The 27494-nt window shown below is 48.4% G+C and overlaps 1 protein-coding gene across 1 annotated transcript; it reads right to left on the bottom strand.

The window, feature by feature from the left end:
• Positions 1–658: 658 nt before the first annotated feature.
• LOC141241499 (sodium/potassium-transporting ATPase subunit alpha-1-like) lies at positions 659–27230 on the bottom strand. Its single transcript, XM_073668772.1, has 23 exons — positions 27073–27230; positions 14269–14376; positions 14121–14180; positions 13836–14039; positions 13648–13761; positions 13437–13571; positions 13241–13358; positions 12892–13160; positions 12600–12798; positions 12158–12267; positions 11925–12059; positions 3814–4006; positions 3560–3735; positions 3344–3480; positions 3077–3227; positions 2829–2997; positions 2600–2754; positions 2398–2521; positions 2161–2306; positions 1954–2084; positions 1774–1875; positions 1611–1702; positions 659–1436 (listed from the first exon to the last, which is right to left on the bottom strand). Exons 1-23 carry the CDS (start codon positions 27082–27084, stop codon positions 1408–1410), a joined length of 3069 nt encoding a protein of 1022 aa, XP_073524873.1. The 5' UTR covers positions 27085–27230; the 3' UTR covers positions 659–1407.
• Between the last annotated feature and the right edge of the window lie 264 nt (positions 27231–27494).

The raw sequence follows: 27494 nt of genomic DNA on the forward strand, positions 1-27494 counted from the left end.
CATATCACCCCACCACCCCCACAATCGGCCCATCCCACTAGCTTCAAACCTCTGCACACAGGCTGCTTCTCAGTCGCAATGTGGCTTCCACAGGAATCAGAAGATGGCGGCTGCTCGGCCCATCAGGGTAAAAGAGGACGTTAAATTACTGTTGTCACTTTAACAAGCTGTAATACTCTGTTAGTGACATCTAATGCCCTAACAGCACCTGCTGGTGATGTAATACAATTTAAACATGTTGTTTTTCTGTAAACCAGTCCGTTACATTGTGGGAGAGTTCAATGCATGCTGGGTCAGAAGGTCCTCTTTCATAGACAAGTTCTCCAGACATGTGTGTGTGTGTCTTGTTCCCTGCATTACTCCATTACCAGATATATTTTATCTAGGGTAAGGGGACAATCTCTGTTCCTGTGGTATTGTGTTATCAATGTCTGATTTTACAACAACTCTGTATACTAGGTCATGTATTCACATGTACAAGCTCCATCTTGCTGTGTGCTTTCCCTGTTCATTGTAAATGTCATAGTTATGGGATAGTCTAAGCTCGATACTTATACTGTTATTTGTATTCTTGTAGTTTCACCACATTCATACATTTCGGTTCGTGTATATCCATCTGTAGCTCAATGAACAAGTTATACTACAGAGACCAGACTGCTTATTTTTGAAGTCAGAAGAGGTTTATGCTGTAGGTCAGATTGCACACCGTGAGAAGGAGTAAGAAGACAGAACGTTGACGCTGAACAGAAGCTCGTTGTCCACATTCCCCAGATGACCAATATGCAGCTGCAGTCACCGTCACAAGCGGAGTCCACGCTACAGTCTGCGGCCCACCAGGGGCTTTATCCACAGTAATGATATGGAGAAGCCTGAGGTCACCTGGAGTCTGGTCCTGATATCTGCAAATCATTCCTGTACTTCACATCATATCCAGCGCTGCACTCGCCGTTCTGCCTGCCACGTGACGCTCTTAACTACCGGGCCAAGTGATCGTCTACATCAGGTCATCAAGCTGGAAGCTCCAGATGAGATCGGTGTAAGACACGAGGTAAGCTCCGTACAGGATTAGGATTTGTGGAGTTATACAAGGACGTGGCCGAGACCTTTGAGCATGCCACAGGGATGCAGCAAGGATCTCCAAGACCGCCACAGGGCCCTGTGAAACCCACCTTTATTTGTAAAAATGCAGATATATATATATAAATAATCTCTGTGGACGTGCTCCCTTACAAAAACTAAACCAAAGAAGGCACAATGGGAACTCAGAGCAGGACGCACACAGGCGACTCTGCGCCCCTCGCCAAAATGCATCTTCGCTCACGGGAAACAGGCCAGACAGGTGCACGCAGGGAACGAGGGTGTGCAGGCAGGAGGGAGATCTGTGAAATGGCAGGGCAAGTTACACACTTAATAATAGGTTTCCTTCTCCACCCAACCTGAAAAAAAAATAAAAATATATATATTAGAAAATTGTCAGCAACTGCATGACCAAAATGCGAGATGAGGTCACAGTGCCCCACCGCAGGCATTGTAAAGCCTTAGTACACACACGTGAGCCTGGAAGGGAATCTATAACAGCAGTTTCCTGCCGATCAAAGGCCAGCTCTCACCTCCAGGGTTGCGTCTGATTATCAGCTTGCGGATTTCATCGTAGATGAAGATTAGCAGCGAGTACGGGAAGGCACAGAACCACCATGTCGGCCTGAAAGATGAGGGGGTAATTAGGAGCTGCACAAGATATGAGCGTGGCACCAGTCATCGGCCATCACTTACTTCAACGGGTACATGCGCAGTGCCTTGTCCATACCCGGGCAGTAGGACAGGAAAGCAGCCAGAGCTGTCTCCTCAAACAGCCCAAAGATCAGGATCTTGTTCCTATGGAGAAGAAGTCGTGTTACAGCCCGTGGCCTGGCAGCGGTCCTCCACCACTGACCACCCCAGACCCTGACTCACTTCATGCCCTGCTGGAACACAGAGTTCCTCCGGGTCTTACAGATGATTAAGTCGGCCCACTGCACAATGACGATACTGACGAAGAACGACGTGTGACATGTGAACTCCACGATCTTCCTCTGCTCGTACGTCTGTCGGGAGAAGGGAAGATGAAGATCCTGCAGCACGGAGACCACCACATGGACCCCATATATAGAGGGCACTCACCCACTGCTGCCCATAGCTGTCCTCCACATCGTTCATCCAGCGGTCATCCCAGTTCATTCTGATGCCGAGCAGCGTTGACGGCAAGAAGCCGTTCTCCGCCAGGATGACAAAGTAGGTGAAGAAACCTCCGAGGGCCTGGATCATACCTGAACAGGAGAAGAAGTGAGTGACCATGGGAGAGCCTGAGCAACAGCTGCACTGGAGCAGCGACGGTCCACACCTCAAGCAGTTACTCACCGATCTGACCATACGCCATGCTGATAAGGCGCTCATTCACCAGCTTGTCTGTTTTGGGGTTTCTAGGCTGACGCTTCATGATGTCGCTTTCTGCTTGTTCATAAGCCAGAGAGATGGCAGGAACCTGAGAAGAGGAACACAATTAGTGACCCTTAGTCAGTGGCCATCATCACCACCACCACCACCACCACAGAGCTCCTACCATGTCAGTGCCCAGATCTATACAGAGGATGGTGACGGTGCCCAGAGGCAGAGGGATGTTGGCGATGATGAAGATGAGGAACGGTGTGATCTCAGGGATATTACTGGTCAGGGTGTAGGCGATTGATTTCTTCAGGTTATCAAAGATAAGACGTCCTGTAAGAAAAGGGAGATCATTGAAGCGGCAGGGCGACATGCTGTAAAGCTTCCTCCCAGGAGCTGGCACTCACCTTCCTCCACACCAGTCACAATGGAAGCAAAGTTATCATCCAGCAGGATCATGTCAGCCGCCTGCTTAGAGACGTCAGAGCCGGCGATGCCCATAGCGATACCAATGTCAGCCTTCTTCAGAGCTGGGGAGTCGTTCACACCATCACCAGTCACAGCCACAATGGCGCCCTGCAAGACAGACGATCATTCATGCCCTGCACTCGCAACCTTACTCCACGTCTGTATGAAAAAGGAGGATGACATGTACCTGCCGCTGACAACCCTCCACAATGATCAGCTTCTGCTGAGGGGAGGTTCTAGCAAAGACTATTTCTGTGTGGTATCGGAGGATGTCATCAATCTGCTCGGGGGCCATATCCTTCAGGTCCGAACCATGGATGACACAGGCCTTGGCATCCCTAACAAAGAAGAATATGGGGAGATGAGTAACCAGTGAGGAGAAGAGCAGCGGCCAAGACAGGAGGAGACTAGCTGCAGTGGTTACACAAGAGGACTTGTGTCCCACAACACGTACCTGGGGTTCACCTGGTTCACTGGGATGTTCAGTCTGGCTGCAATGTCTTCCACAGTCTCGTTACCCTCAGAGATGATACCCACTCCCTTGGCGATGGCCTTGGCAGTGATGGGGTGGTCACCGGTGACCATGATAACCTGACAGTAAAATGAAGGTAAATCCATAGAAAAGGCTTCATTCGAGTACAAGCGCATTAGCACAAGGGACGTCGCCCACCTTGATGCCGGCACTTCTACACTTGCCGACGGCATCAGGCACAGCGGCACGAGGAGGGTCAATCATGGAAATGAGGCCCACAAAGCACAGACCCTCTGTGGGGAAATTCACATCATCGGTATCAAAACTGAAGCCATCAGGAAACTGGTCATCATCGAGAACCAAGTGACAGAAACCTGAGGAGACAAGGCAAGAAATTAGACCACTACTTGCAAAAAACATGGTAGATGAAGCTATGGAGGAGCGGGCCTCACCCAGGACTCGTTCTCCCAGGCCTCCTAGCTCCAGGTACGCATTCTGGAAGGCGTCCTTCAGCTCCTCATCCAGCGGCTGCTCTTTGCCTTGCAGCAGGATGGTGGAGCAGCGATCCAGGATCCTCTCGGGGGCGCCCTTCATGACCAGCAGGAAACGGGACTCGGAGGGGTTGGCATTCTTGTGTATGGACAGCTGTGGAGAGAACGGGAGCAGGATAAGCGGCGCAAGCCTCGGGGGTCCACAAATCACTGGCTTGTACCAAAGAGGATAAGACTTGAGGAATGTTCAGAGCAGTACCCCAAGTTATTATGCAAATGCTATTTCTCTGATTTTCCTTAATAGTCAATGCAAACGAGTCAGTATAATGTGCAAATCACATTTTATTGGACATACCTCCCAGTGATAAAAGTATTTTTCCCCCCTACCCAATTACAGCACCTGAGATAGTGGAATCTGCCCCAAACACTGAACAGGAAGTCAAGAGCACAAAATAAAAAAGCAACTCCCACTTCCTCCTTCAATGTGGTTTCCGGTCCCTTGGATGTAGGAGCTTTAGCATGGAACACCTATAGCAACCTCCAGCAAGAATGGCAGAGAGCACAGGGGTCCAGTTGGGGGCTGAAATGTTATTAGTTTTAGAGAATCTAGATTTAATGTTTCAGTACCTACTGCCTCATGTTTGAAGTCTGGCCTGGGGCTTCTAGCATCTCACGTGGCCTGGCGTTTCTCGTTTAGGTTGTGCTGTTGCTGTGGCTAGGCTAGGGTGCCCGTCTTGTGAGCCGGAGGTTCTGAATTCAGATCTCAGTAGTGCTTAATGTTTATTTTCTCAGTATGAAGCTTAAAACATGTCATGGTTGGCCTGCCACTTCAGGTCTTGCCTCAGGTCTCATGGTTGGCCTGACACTTCAGGTCTTGCCTCAGGTCTCATGGTTGGCATGCCACCTCATGTCTGGTGTTTGGCTTGCCTGAGCATTTCCTGGATGCTTCGTAGTTGTTGGATTAGCCGGCCACCTCAGGTCTACAGTTTTCTTTGGCTGCTTCTGACTCACGCTGTTATTTCATGGGGTATCAGGGGCATCTACAATATTGAGAGCCGTGCCTGGTTAGCCAGCTGGCTTGTAGGTTTGTTTTCACTACACAGTCTCAAAGCTTCACTACTCTTTACTAGCAATACTGCTGGTATTGGCAAGGATGGCTTCCGGATGATACCAGCGGTCTGTGGTGATTATATCAAACAAGTAGGGGGTGTTAATAAAATACAGTCATGAGGGTAGCTGGTGAGTCCAGCAGATTTCCAGCCCACCACTCATACTTGGATAGCATATTGAACTTGTCACAGTTTGTCCTCTTGGTAGGAGGTGTAGAAGGTGTGCTAATCAGAAGGAGACCATTGTAAGTCCAGTGCCAGGAGTCTCAGGATGGACTGGTAGACTTACCTTAGCAAAATAAGCTAAATTAAATTATAGTATCTATCACAATCAAGACTAACTGGGGCGCAAGTCCAATTAATCTTCGGGGTCTGGAGTCATAATTTGGACTGGTTAGCAATGAAGTTGGCCAACTACAGGGTGGGCCATTTATATGGATACACCTAAATTAAATGGGAATGGTTGGGGATATCAACTTCCTGTTTGTGGCACATTAGTATATGGGAGGGGGAAAACCTTTCCAGATGGGTGGGGACCTGGAAGCCCGTGCTAGCATTTCTTCTGCGGTGTTGCCATCAGTGTGTCAAGAGTGGGAGAAGAGGGTTGCATTGACAATCCAACACAATGGGCAGCACTGTGAACACATTTTATAAGGGGTCATAAACTTGTAAAAAACTCATGAAAGAATAAAGTTACGTTAAAACCAAGCACACCATTGTTTATGAAATTATCAATAAGTTTGATGTGTCACATGACCCTCTTCCCATTGAGAATAAAGTTGGATCCAAAATGGCCACCATGGTCACCACCCATCGGGAAAAGGTTTTCCCCTTCCCAATGTGCCACAAACAGGAAGTTGATATCACCAACCATTCCCATTTAAATTTAGGTGTATCCATATAAATGGCCGACCCTGTAGTTAGGTTCCAGGTTATCCAGCGTTGGGCTGGTGCGAGAGCCGAGCTGGTTAGTACCGATTAACCTGCAGCTTAATAGCCTTTTTTTCTGGTGACCGGCCGAGGTCCATGTAACGTCGGAGCCTTCTGAGATTTCACCTTCACAATTCTTGCATCCATTGAAGTTTTTGGAGAGTTTCGGCTTGTAATTCTTTACCTGATGTCAGAATCCCCTCCAGAGCTGCTGTTTTTGATGTGATCGGCCTCCCACCCTCAGATATTTAGCTTAAGAAATCTCAAACGGTTCTCAATAGGACTGAGGTCAGGGGAGGGTGGTGGCTGCACCATGAGCTTCTCTCCTTTTATGCCCATAGCAGCTAATGACTCGGAGGTCTCTTTGCAGCATGAGATGGGACATTGTCAGCATGAAGAGGATTTTGCTTTTTGTATCATGGAAGAAAGTGGTCTGTCAGAAACTATATACTTTGACAAAGTCATTTTTACACCTCCAGGGACCCTAAAGGGCCGAACAGCTCCCTCCATGATTCAAGCCCAAGCATGACTTCACCACCTCCTTGAAGATGTCACAGTCTTGAGGGGACATGGTAGCCATCCACCATTACAGGCATCTGGACCTTCCAGGGTTGCACAGCCTCATCAGTAAACATGGCTGGTTTACAAGGAGTCTTCATGTATGTCAGGGTCTCTGCTTGTAAGCGCTGTATAGGGGCGGCCAAATAATAGGTTTATGCACAATGGCAGCCTCTGGCTGATCCTGCACCTTGAGGTTCGGGGTCTCCAGCAGCTTTACACACCAGTCTGCTGCTTTGTAATGGGATTTTAGCAGCTTCTCTCTTAATCAGACGACTTTGTCTGGAAGAAAACTTCCGTGTTATGCCTTTATCTGCAGGGACCCGTCTGTGCTCTGTATCGGCCACAAATATAGTCACAGTACGACAATCACGCTTAGCTTTCAGTGAAATATCTAATGTTTTCATACCTTGGGACCCCATCACATATGAAGTGACCTTGTGGGGCCTTTATGGCAGAAAATACCCAAAAGTGACACCATTCTAACAACTGCACCCCTCAAGGTGCTCAAAACCACATTCAAGAAGTTTATAAACCCTTCAGGTGCGTCACAGGAATTGAGTGACCCAATTTTACAAACTACACCTTTCAATGAATTCATCTAGGGGTGCAGTGATCAATTGACACCACAGGTGTGTCACGGAAATTTATACCAGTGGGCAGTGAAGAAAAAATAATTACATTTTTAACACGGAAATGTTGTTGTTTCAGCACCAGATTTACATTGTCACACTGGGAAATGGGTAAAAATGGCACCAAAATTTGTCCCACCATTTCTGCTGAATTTAGAAGTACCTGATATGTGACTGTACAGTACTGCTTTGGCACACGGTGAGACTCAGGAGGGATGGAGCGCAATTTGCCTCCTGGAGCGCAGATTTTCCTAGAATAGTTTGCGGACTCCATATACACAGCCCCTAAGTGCTAGAAGTGCAGAATCCTCCCCCCTCAATTGACCCCATTTTGGAAATTATACCACTTTGTGAATTTATCTACAGGTGTAGTGATGATTTTGACTCCATGGGTGTTTTCCACAAGCAGCAGTGGATGTTGCTAAGTGAAGAGTGCAAACTGCCGTTGTAGTGACCAGTACGTTGTAGTGACCAGTACGTGGTGCCCAGCTTGTGCGAGGGCTGTGGAGTCAGAGCCCATTTTGGTGTAGTTGGTATAAAATGTACAGACTCCTAAAATATATAATAAATTGGGTGCAGTAGTACAATGCAGTTTGTGGGGAATATTTTTTCATAAGAATTTGGGAAAGTTCTGAAATGTCCTATAAATGTCTGTCCTATTCCTGATCTCAGGGTCTGGACTCTTAGCTGAGGTGAATCTGTCCTACAGTAAATTTATCACTTAAACATGAGCAGTGTATGAGGGAGTCAGAGGTTTGGCTTACAGACTCCACAGCCCTGGCTCGTGCTTCTGGAGACATGCACCCGTAAATTAGGCAGGCTCTCATCGCTACAGAAATGCCAAACATGTGGACGCTAACTGAGGTTTAGACACACACTGGAGCTCAGAAGGGAGGGGGACATTTGGATTTGGGAGCGCAGAATTAGTTGGATTTCTTTTGGAGGACAAGGAGGCATTTTGTTTTTTCCATAGCCTTTGTGCTACCAGTAATGTGGAAACCCCTATATTATTGTTAACAGATGACAGACCCGAGTGAAAACTTGCTTTTTTTTGTGAATGGAGTTGAAGCTTTTATTGGGAACATTTTGGATCACGTTTATCCTGCCCTCTACACTGAGCACTTATATCGGGGCTTCCATCTAAATCTCTAAGTGACGTGATTCAGGTGAAATCCCCAAGCGATCCATTCACTATAATGAGGCAGCAGAGTTACTCTGAACTCCATCTGGCCTCTGTTCAGAGGTGTCCTTTTCAGAAGTGAACAAAACTGGCCGACGGCACTTTTATGCACGCCTAATAAAAAGACGGACACCGTGGGATCACAGGCCAGACGGCATCCACGGTGCCTCCATCTGCCTCATTACAGGGAATCTTCCACCGGGTTTCTGTCTGAATCACGCATTTCAGAGATTTACACAAACCCCGGTGTAAGCGCTCAGCATAGAGCACAGGATAAATGTGCGCAGAGCCTTAATGCGATCTTTGGGAGGCAGAATGAACAAATCAGCAGTGAGAAAAAAATTGATTTTATTTATTTTTTACACCGTTCCTCGTGCAGTATAAGTGATCAGACGACTTTATTCTTCGGGTCGGTGCAATTACAGCGATGCCGGATTTATATCAGGTTTTTAGGATTGACACTAAAGACGCTTTTTATTGTAAAAAAAAAGTTTTTGCATCGCCATATTTTAAGATCTATAATTTTTCCATATTTTGGCAGACAGTCATGTGACGGCTTGTTTTTTGCGGGACGAGTTAACGTTTTTATTGGTGCCATTTTCAGGCACGTGACATTTTTTGATCGCTTTCTATTCCGATTTTTGGGAGGCAGAATGAACAAAAACCAACAATTCAGGATTTGTTTTTTGAGGTTTTTTTTTTTATGCAGTTTCGCGTGTGGTAAAATTGATAATGCTTTATTCTTCGGGTCAATACGTTTACAGCGATACTACATTTATAGTTTTTTTTCTCTAGGTTTTGGCGCTTTTACACAAAAACTTTTAATCGAAAAAATATTTTTTGCATCGCTTTATTTTGAGAGCTATAACTTATTTTCCGGCTGATGAAGGTGTATGGCGGCTTGTTTTTTGCGGGACGAGATTATGTTTTCAGCGGTACCATTTTTTATTTACAGACATCTTTTTGATTGCGTTTTATTCCACTTTTTGTTCGGCGGTATGATAATCAAGGCAAAAAAAAAACCTATGCTTTAATTTTTTTTTTACGGTGCTCACTGAACAGGTTAACTAGTGGGACAATTATATAGGTCGGGTCGTTACGGGCGCAGCGATACCAAATATGTGTACTTTGTTTGTTTATTTATTTTTTTTACACAGATAAATAGAATATATTAAGCCAATAAATAGATTTTTTTCCTTTTTGTGATTTTTTAGAATTCATTTTTTTACTTTGTAGCTTTGCAGTGCGGAGCATCAGATCAGCGTCCGACAGGCAGGAAGGAGGCGTCTCAGCTCTGAGCAGGCGCGGACAGGCCACCTTCCTGCAGGACCCTGAAGCACCCTGCGGCCATCTTGGGATTGGAGGTCACCATGGAGACCATCAACTGAATGCGATCAGATCGGCGTTGTGCTGATGGGATCTCAGAGGGAGCCCACTCCTTCTGTGATGTCACTACTGACAGCGGCATCAGAGGGGTTAAACGGCCGCGATCGGTGCTAGCACTGATCATGGGCAGTGCTGCGGGGTGTAAGCTCCTACACAGAGCGGACACCCGCAGGTGATCGCGGCGGTGCTCCGCGTGAGCCCGTCCGATCACGGCGCCGTACATGTACTGCTCTGCGGGAGCAGTCTCCTTGCCGAGATGGGCAAAATGCACGGCACAGCCGCGGGGGGGGGGCTGCGTCCTGCACGACTGCTCCACTCAAGAAAGGGGCATTTCCCTGAATTGTAGCCCAGGTCCGGGCATTTGGCATATGTCCTGGAGTATGGATCTTATACTGGAGGCATTTGTGCCAAAAGAAAGGTTTACAATTGCCAAACAAGGATTAACCCCTTCACACCACGGCCCTTTTAAAGTTTTTGCGCTTTTGTGTTTTATGGCTCTTGGAAGAAGAGGAGTAAAACTTTTTATTTTTCGACCAATATGGCCATTTAAGGGCTTGTTTATTGCCGGACAAGCTGTTCTTTTGAGCGACACCAATGATTTTACCATATCGTGTATCGGAAAACAGGAAAAAAAAATTGCAAGTGCAGCGAAATTGCAAGAAAAAAAAAAATGCAATTTCACTTTTTTTTTTTTTTTTTTTTTTTTTTTTACTACGTTCACTATATGGTAAAACTGACCTGCCATTATGATTCTCCAGGTCATTAAGAGTTTGTAGATACCAAAACATAAAAAAAGCAGAACCTATACAAGTGGGGGAAAAAAAAAAATCCTAATGTTTATTAAAAAAAAAAAAAAAGTTGCAATTTTCTGAGACCCGTATCTTCTACAATTGTCGGGATCTGGGGCCGGGTGAGGGCTTATTTTTTGTGCACCTAGCTGACGTTTTTATGGACACCATTTTGGGGTAGATCCAATGTTTGGATCGCCCATTATTGCAATGTTCCGGAGACCAAAAAAAGAGAAAAAAAAAAAAACACAACTTAATTCTGGCGTTTTGATATTTTTTTTCTTGTTATGCCGTTTACCGATTGGATTAATTTTTTTATGAAAAAAGGGTCAAAGTTGCCTCCTAAATTGCCAAGAGTGATTGCGCTAAGACACTGAAACTGCATTACTGCAATAGAAACACGAAAGCGCTTCACAATGTCCACATGAAAGATTTCAATTTCTGTAAAATTAATATGAAAAATTACAGTAAAGGAAAGCACTTAGCGCATAGATTGGCCAATATATGTGTACCCAACAGCCAGCGTCAAGGCGTCCTTCATTGTTGGGTCCCTGTCCTGTTTTGTCACCTTTCCTGGGCTGAAAGCCTACAATTTATGGGTCAGGAGTGGACCGGCTAACTACTTAGAATCACCCGAGGCTAATGGGGGAGGGAGCGCACATGCCAAAAAGAATAAACGCTCATAGCATCCCGGCAATTACAATCGCAGGGGTCTCCTGCAGACCCTGGTTTGTCATGCCAACCCATAGGCGACCCGTGGTCATGTGACATGGGCAGGACTAGCGACGTCCTTCCGCCGCACCCATGTTAAATTCCACTGTCAGATTGATGGCGATTTCACCTGCGGCTGTTAGGGGCACATGATCAGATCAGCTGTAATGTCCCCGGGAAGGTGCAGGCTCATCGCTGGAGCCCGCGCCAAAGCGGGAGACATGCCATGCACCATACATGTACGGCGCATGTGGTGAAAGGGTTAGGGACATTTCATATGTATACGATAACAAAATCTGAAATTGCTACTGAAAAAAATGCACTTTAAAACAGCATTATTATTATGCTACAAAAACAACTTTTACTGTATTTTTTTGTGTGAAATTTACTACATTTTATGGATAGGAAGAATCCGCGTGTGCGCTCAGATCCTTGACTCCAATGTATTATCTTTCATAAAGTTTGATTTTGAACGCTAGTCTGGTAAGTCAGCGGATCAGGTGGACGGCCGTCACCATGCACAGACACAGGACGGCTGCAGAGGAGCTCAGCCCCGCAGCACGTTGCACATCGGCTCACACTTAAGATTACCGGTTTATTTTAAGCAGATCTGACAGACGCCTCTTGTCCTCCCCCAACCTCCACCCAGCCGCAGAGCAGCGTTCATCCGATCTGGGCCTTGGGAAGAGCGAGCCGGTCACACCAGCCAGCAGTAAGCCCGCTTACTCTGTACGGATGACGGGACAGACCCGGTATACACAGGCGATGAGCATCTCACCTGATACTTGTTGGTGGAGTTGAAGGGGATCTCGGCCACTTTCTGGTTCTTCTCCCTCATGTCCCTCACAGATCCACAACAGAGCTCTATACACTTCAGCAGAGCAGATTCGGAGGCATCTCCGGCCACATCCCGCTACAGGAGAAGGACAGCGAGGAGGCAGGTGAGGGGGACGCAGATCCAGAGACCCCCCCTCCCCCCCCCCAGAACAACATACTGGGATGCAGACTCACCTTCAGGATAGGAGTGTTCTCCTGCCCGGCCTGGAACACAGCACGGTTACACAGGCCAGCGACACGGGACAGGGCGGTCCATGTGGGCGAGCTCTTATCAAAGGAGGCACCTGCAAGTGGGGGGGGGGGAGAAGAGGCAGAGGGGGATGAGAAACCAAGAACCGCACCTTAGAGCCCTCAATACACTCGCTGGCTCCCTTGGACATTTTACTAGTATCATCTTACATAGTGTCCCCAAGACAAGATGTACCCCACCACATATTACAGCAGAGACCCAGAGCATTCAACTACCTCTAACAGCATTCCCAAGACAACCCCCACACTTGTATCATTTGCTACAGTTGTGACTACCAGATCAGCACCATCTTAGAGCACCCCCAAGACTCCCAGCACCCCACCATCCATTCAAACATCCCTGAACACACACAAACACACATCGTACCGCTCTGATTCTCTGTAGTATCTGCTTCATGAATCTGGTTATCAAACCACATGTGTGCCACCGTCATACGATTCTGTGTGAGGGTCCCAGTCTTGTCGGAACAGATGGTGGAGGTAGATCCGAGGGTTTCCACGGCTTCCAGATTCTTTACCAGGCAGTTCTTCCGGGCCATTCTCTTAGCGGTGAGTGTAAGGCACACCTATAGAAGACAAGCAGGAGTTTAGAGGAACTGCTGAGTGGTCCGACCAGTGGTCCGACCAGCAGTCCTACCAGTGTCCCCCTCCCTACTCACAGTAACTGTAGCCAGGAGACCCTCAGGCACGTTGGCGACAATGATACCAATGAGGAAGATAACGGCCTCCAGCCAAGTGTACTGCAAGATGAGTGATAGTATGAAGAAGGAGACGCCCAGGAAGACTGCCACGCCGGTGATGATGTGGATGAAGTGCTCAATCTCAATAGCGATGGGGGTACGACCACCCTCCAGACCAGACGCCAGCGTGGCGATACGTCCCATGACTGTGCGGTCACCGGTGTTGATGACGATACCACGAGCGGTTCCTGTGTAGGGAGGATTGGAACAGTCACATCAGACCTGGCAAGTCACAAACTGCACCTGACAGCTACCCACAGACACTCACCCTCCACACAATTGGTGGAGAAGAAGGCGATGTTTCGGGTCTCCAGGGGGTTCTCGTTCGTGAAGTCAGGAGATCTGGTCTGTGGCTCAGATTCTCCAGTCAGGGAGGAATTATCCACCTATCAGGATCGGAAAAAAATTGTGAAGCAGCTGACAACAGCGAGGTAAAAGATTTGCGAGGAGCGGCTCCCGCTCACCTTACAACCATGGGCAGATATGATACGGAGATCGGCCGGGATCCTGTCACCACCCTTCACTTCTACCAAGTCTCCTTGGACGACGTCTTCCGCGTTGATGCTCAGCTTCTCCCCGTTGCGGATGACCAGGGCTTGCTGGGATAGAAGACAAGTCAGGATACCAGCGCATTACTAGACACCGGCTCGGCGGCCGATGGTATACAGGACGCACCTGAGGCACCATGTTCTTGAAGGACTCCATGATCTTCGAGCTTTTAGCCTCTTGGTAGTAAGAAAAGCAGCCGGTGATTATGACGACAGCGGACAGGACAACACCGAGGTAGAGCTGTGGAGAGTAGAGGACGACGTTATACACAGAGCACGACACGTGAGAACTCTGAAGAAGGTGGCGCCGCTCACATCATCATTCTGTGGTTCATCCTCCGTCACAGACCGAATACCATATGCCATGAAGCAGAGAAGGGCGCCAATCCACAGCAGCATAGAGAAGCCTCCAAACAGCTGTCGGCAGAACTTTACCCACTCTGGAGTGGTGGGGGGTGGCGTCAAGGCATTTGGACCATCACGTGCCAAGATTTCAGCTGCTCGGGCTGTTGTAAGCCCCTGTAACAGAAGAACATCGTGATACAACCACACACAGGGGAGACTACACTTCAGGCATCACCTGGCCAGTTACCATCTTACCCGGGTCAGATCCGTGCCATACTTGCGGTGAAGCTCCTCCAAGCTCATCTTATGGTCCTCCTGTTATAGAGGAGAGAGAGGGTGAGGGGCATGATCTGCAGCCCCAGGCAAGGAGACGTCAGTCAGATGGAGGAGACTTCTCACTCACCATAGTGACTTCCTTCTTGAGCTCATCCATATCCCGGTCCTTTCCTTTGCCCTTCTTCTTGCCGCCATGTTCAGAAGTGGCAGCAGGCTCATACTTATCACGTCCGGCCTGCGGGGAGACAGCAGAGTAAGAAGCTGGCAGCTCGTTCTTCTGCCTGTAAGGCTACATGCCTACGATCAGGAATAGCAGCTTTTTGAACGCATCGTATTTTCGCTACGTTCTACAATGCAAGCACAGTGGATGGCACCTATAGAAATCCCGTGCCCACTGTGCTTCCGTTTAACACTGCGTAACCTCACCTGTGCTGCGGGTTTACGAGCCGCAGCATGTTAATGTCAATACACTTTTACTAGATTGCAGTGCTGGGGATCCTGGGTTCATATCCCACCAAGGACAACATCTGCAAGGAGTTTGTATGTTCTCCCCGTGTTTGTGTGGGTTTCCTCCGGGTTCTCTAGTTTCCTCCCACACTACAAAGACTGATAGGGAATGTAGATTGTGAGCCCCAATGGGGACAGCGATGATGTCTGTAAAGCGCTGTGTAATTAATGGCGCTATATAAGTGAGTAAAAATAAATAAGGTAAATCTGCTTATCTATCAAAACACATGTTTAGAACGCATCAAAAAACGCTACTATTCCTGATCATGGGCATGTACCCTTACAGCTTCCACTGTATAATCAACCAACACAGGGTTAATGCTGCTCAACACCTCCAACCCTGGGATCACATCCTGCAGAACAGTGTGCCATAGATAGACAGATTCACAAGAAACAGACCTCTGGGGCGCAACTCTGCATGCCAGCACTCACAAGGTTAACCACAAGTCAGTCACATGGCATGGCAGCACTCACAAGGTTAATCCCAGAGTAAAGCCTTAGAGGCCACTATACACAGCCTGTGCAGCCCTCTATCCTATAATAACCCCCAGTGAGGACTGCAACAGATAGGTGGGGGACGACGACTAATGATTGTGGTATTTGTGATTGGCTCCAGTCCTGTACAAATCACCAATCCAGGAAGACGTATAATGGTCAGAGCAGAACAAGGACTTATGAGCCACCCTGTACCCAAGTGCACCCCTATAATAGGTGTACCCCGGTGACAGTCCATTGCCTGTTATTGGGGTGCTGGAGGACTGATTTGTGGGGGCCAGAGTCTGGCATCAGGACATGCGCCTGTTATTTGAGGTGCAGAGTAGGAGGTTTGCTAGGAGAGTGCGCTCTATCCCTGCACTCTAGGAGGAGAGTGCCCAGATGCCAGTCCCAACCCATCCTCCCCCGCACCACTTGGTAGTCCTGTACTGCGGCCTCTCAAAGGTTAATAATTTACTCAGACAATGCCTGGAGAGTCCAACTCCAACAATGACCTTGTACAAGGTCACTGGCAGGATTGCACAGACAGAACAACTCCTCTACCACCAGGAGGGTGCCAAAACAAGACTTCATTATCATGAGAGACTTGAATGCCAAAATGGGCTACAGCCAACATGGAATCATTGCATTTTGTGAAAACAACGAGGCTGCCGGAAGCTTTATTGACTTTGTATGACAGATCAACACCTTCCAAAAATCACAAACGGAGACTCTACACATGAATATCATCCAATGGGGCCTTTAAAAGCGAACCGGTCACATCCTAGTTGCTATGTACACGGCCCCCATTGCTTTGTTAGTGATGCAGTGTGCATCACTAGAAGCGTTTTACATTAAAATCGGCGGTAGTATAATTATTTTATAACAGTATATATACTTTGTCCTACCTGCTGTATTCAGTCATAGGGGGTGTGAGCCCTCGCCAGTCAGTCAGTCATAGGGGGTGTGAGCCCTCGCCAGTCAGTCAGTCATAGGGGGTGTGAGCCCTCGCCATTGCCTCCAATATAACAGTGTAAAAAAAAAAAAAAAAAAAAAAAAAAAAAAAAAAAAGGAAACCAAATTACCGGTAAGTCTAATTCTAAGACCCTCCATGACCTGGAGGTAGCCTCCCCATCCCAATTAGGGACAGGAAAAGGTTAAATAGCCCCTCCCCGATACCATCCCCAGTGTTTTCAAAGGACCACAGTATGAATGATCTAAATATTTTATTAACACTAAGGATTTTTCCATCAACAAAAAAAGGGCGGGAATTACCCGTGCTGTTGTGGAGGGTCTTAGAAACAGTTACCGGTAAGTTGAATTCTATTTTCTCCAATCCCATCCACAACAGAACACTGGGAGTAATACCAAAGAATGAATCTTAGGGAGGGACAACATCCTGAAGGACTTTCCTTCCAAATGCTAGGTCTTTATAGATTAGATGTAATGTTGAATAATTAGCACAGGTATGGACAGACGACCACGTAGCTGCCCTGCAGATCTGCTCGATGGATGCACTAGCCTTTTCAGCCCAAGAGACCGACATAGCTCTAGTGGAATGAGCTTTCAAGGATTCCGGAGGAGGCAAATCTTGAACTATGTATGTTTCACAAATTGCTTTTTCAATCCAATTTGTTAGCGCATTTTTTGCAATTTTCATCCCTTTGTTGGGGCCTCCATATTGAACAAATGAGTCAGACTGAAACTTGGAGGAAGGATCAGGACTTAAGTAGTGGATTATAGTCCTTCTTACGTCCAATGCGTGGAATTCTTCCTTGCCATTTGATGGTTTTTGGCAAAAGGACAGGAGAATTATGAGCCGAGACATATGAAAATCAGACGACATCTTGGGAAGAAAAGAAGGTTCCAACTGGAGGATGATCCTGTCCTCCAAAATACGACAATAAGTCTCTGATAGACAGGGCTTGGATTTCACCCACTCTCCTGGCTGTAGTCAGAGCTATATGCAATGCTGCTTTCCAAGACAATTAGTCTATGGTGTGCCTCAGCTACTGGCTCGAAAGGATGCATAGCTAGGCCTCGAAGAACTACAGTGCTCAAAAAAAAAAAAAATAAATAAAAGGGAACACTTAAACAACGCAATGCAACTCCAAGTCAATAACACTTCTGTGAAATCCACCTGTCCAGTTAAGAAGCAACACTGATTGTGAATCAATGTCTCCTGCTGTTGTGCAAATGGAACAGACAACTGGTAGAAATGATTGGCAATTAGCAAGATACCCCCTATAAAAGGAGCGGTTCTGCCGGTGGGGACCACAGACCATTTCTCTGTTCTCATCCTTTTTGGCTGTTTTGGTCACTTCCATTTTGCCATTGCTCTCACCCCTAGAGATACAGTAGCATGAGGCGGTGTCTACAGTACAACCCACACAATTTGCTCAGGTAGTGCAGCTCATCCAGTATGGCACAAGGAATGTCACAAGGAATGTGCAAGGAGGAACAGGGGGAGCACTATCCGAACCATGCAAAATGACCTCCAGCAGGCCACAAGTGTGCATGTGTCTGCACAAACAGTTAGAAACCGACTCCATGAGGGTGGTATGAGGGCCCGACATCCATAGATGGGCATTGTGCTCACAGCCCAACACCATGCAGGACGCTTGGCATTTGCCACAGAACACCAGGATTGGCAAAGTCGCCACTGGTGCCCTGTGCTCTTCACAGATGAAAGCAGGTTCACACTGAGCACATGTGACAGACGTGACAAGAGTCGGGAGACGCATTGGAGAGTGATCTGCTGCCTGCAACATTCTTCAGCATGACTGGTTTGGCAGTGGGTCAGTAATTGTGTGGGGTGGCATTTCTTTGGAGGGCCGCACAGCCCATGTGCTCGCCAGAGGTAGCCTGACTGCCATTAGGTACAGAGATGAGATCCTCAGACCCCTTGTGAGACCATATGCTGGTGCGGTTGGCCCTGGGTTCCTCCTAATGCAGGACAATGCCAGACCTCATGTGGCTGGAGTGTGTCAGCAGTTCCTGCAAGATGAAGGCATTGAAGCTATGGACTGGCCCGTCAGTTCCCCAGACCTGAATCCGATTGAGCACATCTGGGACATCATGTCTCGCTCCATCCACCAACGTCACGTTGCACCACAGGACTGTCCAGGAGTTGGAGATGCTTTAGTCCAGGTCTGGGAGGAGATCCCACAGGAGACCATCTGCAACCTCATCAGGAGCATGCCCAGGCGTTGTAGGGAGATCATACAGGCACGTGGAGGCCACATTTGGTGACTCCAAATCCAGGCCTCCATTGGTTAATAAATGTGATTTCCATTGATGATTGTTCTGTACAAAGTTGAATGTGCTGACAACAAAATCACACAAAGTATTCAGTGAGAATATTTCATTCATATCTAGGATGTGTTATTTGAGTGTTCCCTTCATTTTTTTTTTGAGCAGTGTATATTGAGATCCCAAGGTGGAATAATTTTAGCTCTTGTTGGATTTATCCGAGTAGCAGCTGTCATGAGTCTCCTAATCCATCTGCTCTGGGCCAAATCAGTATCAAAATAGGAGCTTAAAGCAGAGACTTGGACCTTAATTGTGCTTGGTCTCAATCCTTCAGACAGACCGTTCTGCAGGAAGTCCAAGATTCTGACCATGTCCAGCCAAAAGGGATCTAATGGATGAGGGTCATACTATAGTTTGAAAGCTTTCCAGATTTTTTTCATAGATGGAATTTGTGACCCGTTTTCTGCAGTGTATGGATCACCTCCACTGAGAAGCCTCTGGCTCTTAAGAGGGCGGTCTCAGAAGACAAGCCGCTAAAGACAAATTTTGAGAGGCTGGATGGTAAATCGGGCCCTGATGCAGCATCAACGGATCCTCCATTTTTAGACTGGTCAATGTTCCGAACCATGATCTTTTTGGCCACATTAGAGCCATTAGACTAGTCTTGACTCCTTCAGACCTGATCTTTTCTAAGGTCCTTGGTAGCAATGGAATCAGGGGGAAAAGCATATGCGAGTCAGACTTCCCAAGGGTTTGCAAATGCATCTATCCCTGTTGCTGAATCCTCAGGTCCAAGGAGAAAAAAAAGCTTTCGCATTTTTTCTGGTTCGCAAACAAATCCACCTCTGGATAGCCCCACTTTTGTACAATCAAATGAAATATCTTTGAGTTCAGACTCCACTCCCCTGGATGAATGTCTTTCCTTCTCAATAGATCTGCCTGATATTGTCAGGGGCTCTGACAACTGATAATAGATGATGCTGCACCCAGTGGAAGATCCTTTGAGATCATTTGCAATTTCCATTTTTTTGTACTTCTCTGATGTCTTAAGTGGGCTACAGTTGTCATTGTCCGAGTAGACCCTGACATGTGATCCCTGAAGTAGAGAATTGGCCGCCATAGGGTTTCTTCCACCGCTTTCAACTCTTAGGTTCGAGGATTGTTCTGTGATTTCTCGTGACCAGACTCCTTGAAAGGCCACATAGGAGACTACTGCTCCCCACCCCATTTTGCTTGCGTCTGTTTTGACGGATATTAAAGGGAAGTTGAATAAATGTCGAACCTTTCTCCAGATTTTCTGGACAGAGCCATCACCTTAAAGATGCTTTTACCTTCTCTGGCAGATGAATCCCACTGGTGAGGGAACTTGGAGATCTGTCCCAACAGAAAAGGATGTAGTTTTGAAGGACCCTCGAATCCACTTGAGCCCAAGGTACAGCTTGAATAGATGAGGTCATGGTCCCAAGGACGGACATGTCGAATTTTATTGAGACTCTGCTCTGGTTTTTCAGCGCATAAACTTTCGATCTTAACTGAATTGGTTTCGGCAAAAAAAAAAAAAAAAAAAAAAAAAAAAGGCTTGCTGCTGAGAGTCCAGGAGAATTCCCAAGAAGGTCTTCCTGGTGGAGGGAATCAGATCTGACTTCTTGTAATTTTTCAGCCATCCCAACGATTCCAGAATCTGGAGGATCATCTGAAGGTCTTTTTCCAAACTTGGAACTGAAGGAGCCATCACTAAAAAAAAAAAATATAGTCTAAATAGGGGACGATGCGGATATTCCACCTTCTTAGACAAGCTACCACCTCTGCCATGATCTTTGTGAACAAACAGGGTGCCGACGAAATGCCGAAGGGGAGTACATCGAACTGAAAATGGAGTACCGTTTGATTCTGACTTGCAGGAAATTCCTCAGATTTTCTGTAAGCCGGGTGAATTGGCACATGGTAGTATGCCTCTTGCAGGTCTATTGTTGCCATGACAAATCCTTCCCCAATCAGCGCGATCGTGGACCTTATCGACTCCATCTTGAACCTTCTGTATTTCACATATTGGTTGAGATGTTTTAGATTGAGGATTATCCTACCCTCACCTACTGTATCCTCACCCATCCCTCGTAGACTGTGAGCCCTCGCGGGCAGGGTCCTCGCTCCTCCTGTACCAGTCGCTGACTCGTTTTGTTAAGATTATGTAAATGCTTTTGTTATGTATATCCCTATCACATGTAAAGCGCCATGGAATAAATGGCGCTATAATAATAAATAATAATAATAATAATAATAATAATAATAATAATCCTGTAGGAACCTGAAGCCTTTTTCAACAGAAACACTCGAGAATAAGGACCTTCTCATCGTTCCATGCGAGGCACTGGTGATATAGCATCTGAATTTTGAAGATTCTGAAGACCTGTCATTAGGATCTTTTGTAATCTTGCAGAAGGTAAGGAATTTACTTCTACCCTTCTTGGAAGGTAGGTAGCAAAATCTATTTTGGCTTCTACCGCCACCATGTCCAGGATCTACCCGTCCGTAGATATCAGCTGCCATTGTGGAAGGAAGCTTGCAATCCTGCCTCCTACCTTCTTGGCGTTATTGTCTTGCCTTGAACGTTGAAAGATATTCTTCCCTCTTCCCCCTTTTGGGTAGCTCCAGCGACTGGTTTACCCTTGCCTCTATACTGAAATATTTGCTGCTGAGGGCGGAGAAATGGTCTCTTGCTGAAGTTCCTTGAAATCTTCGGCTCTGGCAGAGACTTCTTCTTGTCAGATGCTTTCTCCAACAGCTCATCCAAGACTGCTCCAAACATATACTCTCCTTTAAACGAGATGGAACAAAGCTTAGACTTTGATGCATTGTCCTCAACTCTACATCTTCAACCATAGAGCTCTTCTTGTGGAATTAGATAAGGCTGCCGATCCTGCCGCAATCTTGACAGACTCCGCTGAGGCATCAGCTAGGAATTCAGTGGCTTTTTGTAGCAAAGGAAGAGATGCAAAGAGGTCCTCCCGAGGAGTACCCTTCCAGAAATGTTCTTCCAATTGTTGTAGCCAGAGGAACATGGAACGTGCTACACAAGTCGAAGCGATATTCATCTTCAGAAAAGCAGCCAATGTTTCCCATGTCTTCCTCAGCAGACTGTCCATCTTCCTATCCATTGGATGCTTCAGCTGGGACGAGTCTTCAAAGGGAAGGGTTGTCTTCTTCGCTACCCTTGCCACTCGCACATCCACTTTCGGAATTTCCGTCCATAGTTTAGCCATATTTTCATCCAGAGGGAATCTTTCATTTCTCCAGTAACACCAAGCCTCTTTTCACGCGACTCCCATTCATCCATTATCAGACTCTGAATGTTGTCATGCACCAGAAACACCAACTTCTTGGATTTCAGACCCCCAAACATCTTGTCTTGAACTGTACAGGTCTTCTCCTCTTCCACCTGCATAGTGTCTCATCTGCAACAACAATTCTTCCATATTTTCGGCAGAAAAGTAATACTTCTTAGAACACCTTCCTCAGGTTCCTCGATGGATCCAAATTCTTCGGAATCAGATGTATCCCTAACCATATACGTTCCGCTTTTCAGTGGAGATGGGCCCTCCACTCTGCCTTGCAAAAATGACTGCAAGATGGAGGCTAGGGAGGATTGCATTTCCTGCCGAACCATTCCCCTGACTTCTTCCATAAGGGAATGCCAGACTTCCAGCACATCCTGCATGTACGCCAGAACGCTGCCATGGAGGACAGAGGAGACACTGGCTGGGGAGCTACAGGAGGCGCAGCCCCTCTAGGTAACCTCTTCATCCCATAGGGACCGGAAAACACTGTGGATGGTATTGGGTAGGGGCTATTTAACCTCTTGTTTTCCTGTCCCTAATTAGGATGGGGAGGCTACCTCCAAGTGTGCTGTTGTGGAGGGGGATTGGAGGAGAAAAAAACCCCATTTTTTTTACTTGATGCTTGCTCCATTAAACAACTCTGATCTAGTGGTGTCAGTGCTGAACTATCTCCATCGGAGGGGATTATTGAGGTCCTCCCTCCAACAACTCCGATCTAGCGGTGTCAGTGCTGAACTCTCTCCATCGGAGGGGATTACTGAGGTCCTCACTCCAACAACTCCGATCTAGTCTCCTCAGCAGTGAAGCGTCTAGATCGGAGGCTAAAGTGAGGAGCACAAAAAAAAAAAAAAAAAAAAAAAAAAAAGTCACCTCCGATCTAGACACAAGCTTGCTAAGAGCAATATTCAAATACATGGGCGGCGCCAGCAGTGATTGAATGAGAGGATCACACCCCTATAACAGAATACAGCAGGTAGGACAAAGTGTATTATAATGTTATAAAATAATTATACTACCACCGATTTTAATGTAAAAAGCTTCTAGTGATGCACATTGCATTACTAACAAAGCAATGGGAGCCGTGTACATAGCAACTAGGATGTGACCGGTTCCCTTTAAGAATCAGATTGACATATGTTCACCAAAGATTGAGGTAGTCGATGATTACTGTGAAAAAGAGAGCCAGAAGCTGACCGTGGAACAGATCATGAATTTTTCACATCAAAGATTAGTGTCAAACTGAGCAAAAGGACTAAACAGGCAGGTTCCATCTTTGATTTGACCAACAGACCTTAAGTTTTTTAGAACGGTCTGCACAACCGACTTACATCATTAGACATGGATGAAAGAAAGTAGTCTTTTATGTGTGTCCATAATTCCTCAGATTATTACTGAAGAAGCTAGTAAGACCATAAACAAGAGGCAGAAGAGACCTCTGCAGCCAGGGTTAACAGAAGAGACCCTACAGATTAGTGAAGAAAGACAAATAAAGTAAAACGTTAACAAGCAGGACACAAACATCAGTAAAAGACTAAAGAGAGCCATTAGGGCAGACAAAGAACTTTAATCATCAAAAGATATATACAGAGATAGAAAGTGAACATCAGGGGGGCAAGACCAGGAAGAATACTTAAAAGGAACCCGTGATGTCCTGTCTACTATGTAAACAGCCTCCATTGCCGTGTTAGTGATGCAATGTGCATCACCAACATGCTTTTTTCATTAAAATTGGCACTAATATCATGAGTATATAGCACTTTAAACGAGTAGGTATGATATAAGTATATAGTCACATGGGTGTGATTCCTCGCTTTTAGTCAGGGCTAGCGCCGCCCATGGGTTAAATAAAAAAAAAAGGGCAGAGGAACAAGAGATGTGATTGCTAACATTAGATGAATTTCTCTCCAGTTTAAACGCAGAAGCTATTTTCAGGAAGGCTGGACTTTCTAAAAAAGAAGAAAGAATCAAACGATCTTAAATACGTAGACAATACAAAATTGATACCAATATGAGATTCATCTTCCCACAGATTGCGCCAAAGACCATTAAAAAAAAAAAAAAATCTCAATCCATGGTGACTTGTTGGATGAACAAAGAAAATTATCCATCACTCTGGGAATACTGGGTGATAATCAAAATGGCTGCCAGAACGACTCCTACTGGGGCAGGCAGCATTGCTGCCACTCAAAAGTCTGAGCGTTTTCTGACCATCAATGGAGAGGATTGCCTTGGGGCATTTTACTGGAGGCGTCCACTGTTCCTGTGTGCAATTAGTGTTCCAGCCCAGGAGCCTGAGGTCAGAAGGAGAGAATGACTGCAGCCTCAGGAGCCAGGGTGATATCACACCGTGGAAACAGCACCTACAGGACCAGTCAACGGCTTCAGAAGTCTTCTGTTCTAGGAACTCATACATGGGCTGCATGACACTAAAGCATCACAGCATGGGCTGCATGCACCATCTCTGGGTGAAGTTTAGGTTACAGATGAATATGACCTTCAGAGAAAAAGCCATAACCCAAAAAGTGATGTGCCTGCTGCAAATGCATGAGACCACCAGCAAGAGTATATGGTCACACCACAGGAACCATAGGCTATCCAGAGTACAGAGCACCAGGTGGCAGAGAAGGGGCGGTCATGGGACAGAAGCAGTAGAGGGGGGTAGACAAGGGACAGAAGTGCCTGGGTGGTACCAAGTCCCAGAACTAGGGTTAGGAGATCTGGGAGCAGCCAGGTGAAGTGTGGGGCACATAATAGGAGTACCCCAACAAAGGCTCACCCCACAACAAATCACCCATGTTATGCCACTACTACATGGCACAGACATCCACTGGTGATAGTAACATCTGCAGGGGATGCCCTCCACTATATAACTTAGCAATGACACAACAAGGTCATTGTAGCTTTGCGCCCTAACAGGGAACACAGGAAGAACATAGTCACCAGAAGGAAAGCCCGCACCAGCGGCTGATCCCATCCCCCGACTATAGACTGCAGATAAAGCAGATGTAAAGCCATTAACCCATGCAGAACAGGACCCCCCCATTCCACAGAGTGAAGTCTGTGCCCCCTCTGTCCTTCAGGCAGGGAATAGGCCGCACTCCACAGGGACACGCGGCCCCCAGCAGCTGCCAGTGTCAAGGGGCAGATGAGGCGCCAACACTAATTTACAAGTGAAAGGAGTGAAGTAGCTGGCACACGCTCCGTCCCTGGCAGCATCGCCGCCTCTAGAGCACATCGCCCCTCTGCAATGCAGACTCTCACTGCTGCCAACGACTCACTGCCAGGAAGACTCAGACAAGCAGAGGGCCCAACCACTACAGGGCACCCAAGAGTAAGACGCCATCACTACACAGAGAGCCCAGAGCGGCGCCCAAGAGTAAGACGCCACCACTACAGAGAGCCCAGAGGGGCGCCCAAGAGTAAGACGCCATCACTACAGAGAGCCCAGAGGGGCGCCCAAGAGTGAGACGCCATCACTACAGAGAGCCCAGAGGGGCGCCCAAGAGTAAGACGCCATCACTACAGAGAGCCCAGAGGGGAGCCCAAGAGTAAGACGCAATCACTACAGAGAGCCCAGAGCGGCGCCCAAGAGTAAGACGCCACCACTACAGAGAGCCCAGAGGGGCGCCCAAGAGTAAGACGCCATCACTACAGAGAGCCCAGAGGGGCGCCCAAGAGTGAGACGCCATCACTACAGAGAGCCCAGAGGGGCGCCCAAGAGTGAGACGCCATCACTACAGAGAGCCCAGAGGGGCGCCCAAGAGTGAGACGCCATCACTACAGAGAGCCCAGAGGGGCGCCCAAGAGTGAGACGCCATCACTACAGAGAGCCCAGAGGGGCGCCCAAGAGTGAGACGCCACCACTACAGAGAGCCCAGAGGGGCGCCCAAGAGTAAGACGCCATCACTACAGAGAGCCCAGAGGGGCGCCCAAGGGTAAGACGCCATCACTACAGAGAGCCCAGAGGGATCACCCAGGGGTAAGACGCCATCACTACAGAGAGCCCAGAGGGGCGCCCAAGAGTAAGACGCCACCACTACAGAGAGCCCAGAGGGGCACCCAAGAGTAAGACGCCACCAATACAGACGTGGCAGTGCACCTCACAGAACCAGGAGGAGGCAGTGGTGCATCTCACAAAACCAGGTAGAGGAGGCGGCGCCGCCGCACCTCACAGGATCTCCAGCCTCACCCTCCAACCCTAAGTAACAAGTGGAGACAAAAGGAACCAGATAGCGAAAACCAATCAACCCCCTCCCATCCTTCTGCCCAAAACCCAGCACCCACTATCCAGACCCCACCGCCATCACCCTGCCCAGATCTCGTAGCCGCCGCCGCCATCACCCTGCCCAGATCTCGTAGCCGCCGCCGCCATCACCCTGCCCAGGCCCCCGCCATCACCCAGCCCAGATCCCGTAGCCACCGCCGCCATCACCCTGCCCAGGCCCCCGCCGCCATCACCCGGCCCAGATCCCGTAGCCACCGCCGCCATCACCCTGCCCAGATCCCATAGCCACCGCCGCCATCACCCTGCCCAGATCCCATAGCCATCACCCTACCCAGACCCCCCGCAGACACCACCGCCATCACCCTGCCCAGGCCCCGTAGCCACCGCCGCCAACACCCTATCCAGATCCCGTAGCCACCGCCGCCAACACCCTGCCCAGACCCCACAGCCGCCATCACTCTATCCAGATCCCATAGCCACCGCCGCCATCACCCTACCCAGATCACGTAGCCACCGCCGCCATCACCCTGCCCAGGCCCCCGCAGCCATCACCGCCATCACCCTGCCCAGATCCCGCCGCCATCACCATCACCCTGCCCAGGCCCCCGCAGCCACCGTCGCCATCACCCTGCCCAGGCCCCCGTCGCCATCACCCTGCCCAGGCCCCGTAGCCACCGCCACCAACACCCTGCCCAGACCCCACAGCCACCATCACTCTATCCAGATCCCAGAGCCACCGCCGCCATCACCCTGCCCAGGCCCCCGCCGCCATCACCCTGCCCAGGCCCCCGTCGCCATCACCCTGCCCAGGCCCCCGTCGCCATCACCCTGCCCAGGCCCCCGTCGCCACCAACACCCTATCCAGATCCCGTAGCCACCGCCGCCAACACCCTGCCCAGACCCCACAGCCGCCATCACTCTATCCAGATCCCAGAGCCCCCGCCGCCATCACCCTGCCCAGGCCCCCGCCGCCATCACCCTGCCCAGGCCCACGCAGCCACCGCAGCCATCACCCTGCCCAGACCCACAGCCACATTATTTCCCTTTCTGCGGAACCTGACATGACAGACTCCAGCCATCACCTCCCCATAACCCGGCACTACAGGCCGAGCACCTCCCGGCCGCGCTCCGCTCTTACCCCGTAACCCATGCTGTCGGTGAGCAGATTCTCCTCCTCTCCGGGGACCACGCTCTACCGCCGCCTGACTAACGGGGACTGCGCTGCGCCCGGACACTTATACACTGAGCCACAGCGACGTCACCAGCACGTCACCGTCTCCACAGCGACAGACTCCACCTCCACAGTGAGCGCGCGAACTCTGCCCGCCCACAGCGCGTGCGCGACACTGAGGAGAGAAAGTGACAGAGCGACATAGACGGCGTGAGGTAGAATCACAGCGAGGTATATAGTGTACAGGAGGCGTATATAGTGTACAGGAGGAGGAGGGGTATATAGTGTACAGGAGGAGGAGGGGTATATAGTGTACAGGAGGAGAGGTATATAGTGTACAGGAGGTGAGGGGTATATAGTGTACAGGAGGAGAGGGGTATATAGTGTAC

The sequence above is a fragment of the Phyllobates terribilis genome, unplaced genomic scaffold (assembly GCF_046119375.1).
Source record: "Phyllobates terribilis strain yellow unplaced genomic scaffold, ASM4611937v1 Scaffold_2__4_contigs__length_985480577, whole genome shotgun sequence".
NCBI classification, from domain to species: domain Eukaryota; kingdom Metazoa; phylum Chordata; class Amphibia; order Anura; family Dendrobatidae; genus Phyllobates; species Phyllobates terribilis.

Coding starts and splice junctions, on each gene's coding strand:
- LOC141241499 (XM_073668772.1), bottom strand. Junction 12,799..12,891: donor GTCTCCTGGCTACAGTTACT/GTGAGTAGGGAG, acceptor TGTCTTCTATAG/GTGTGCCTTACACTCACCGC. Junction 4,007..11,924: donor ACTCCACCAACAAGTATCAG/GTGAGATGCTCA, acceptor TTCTCTCCACAG/CTGTCCATACACAAGAATGC.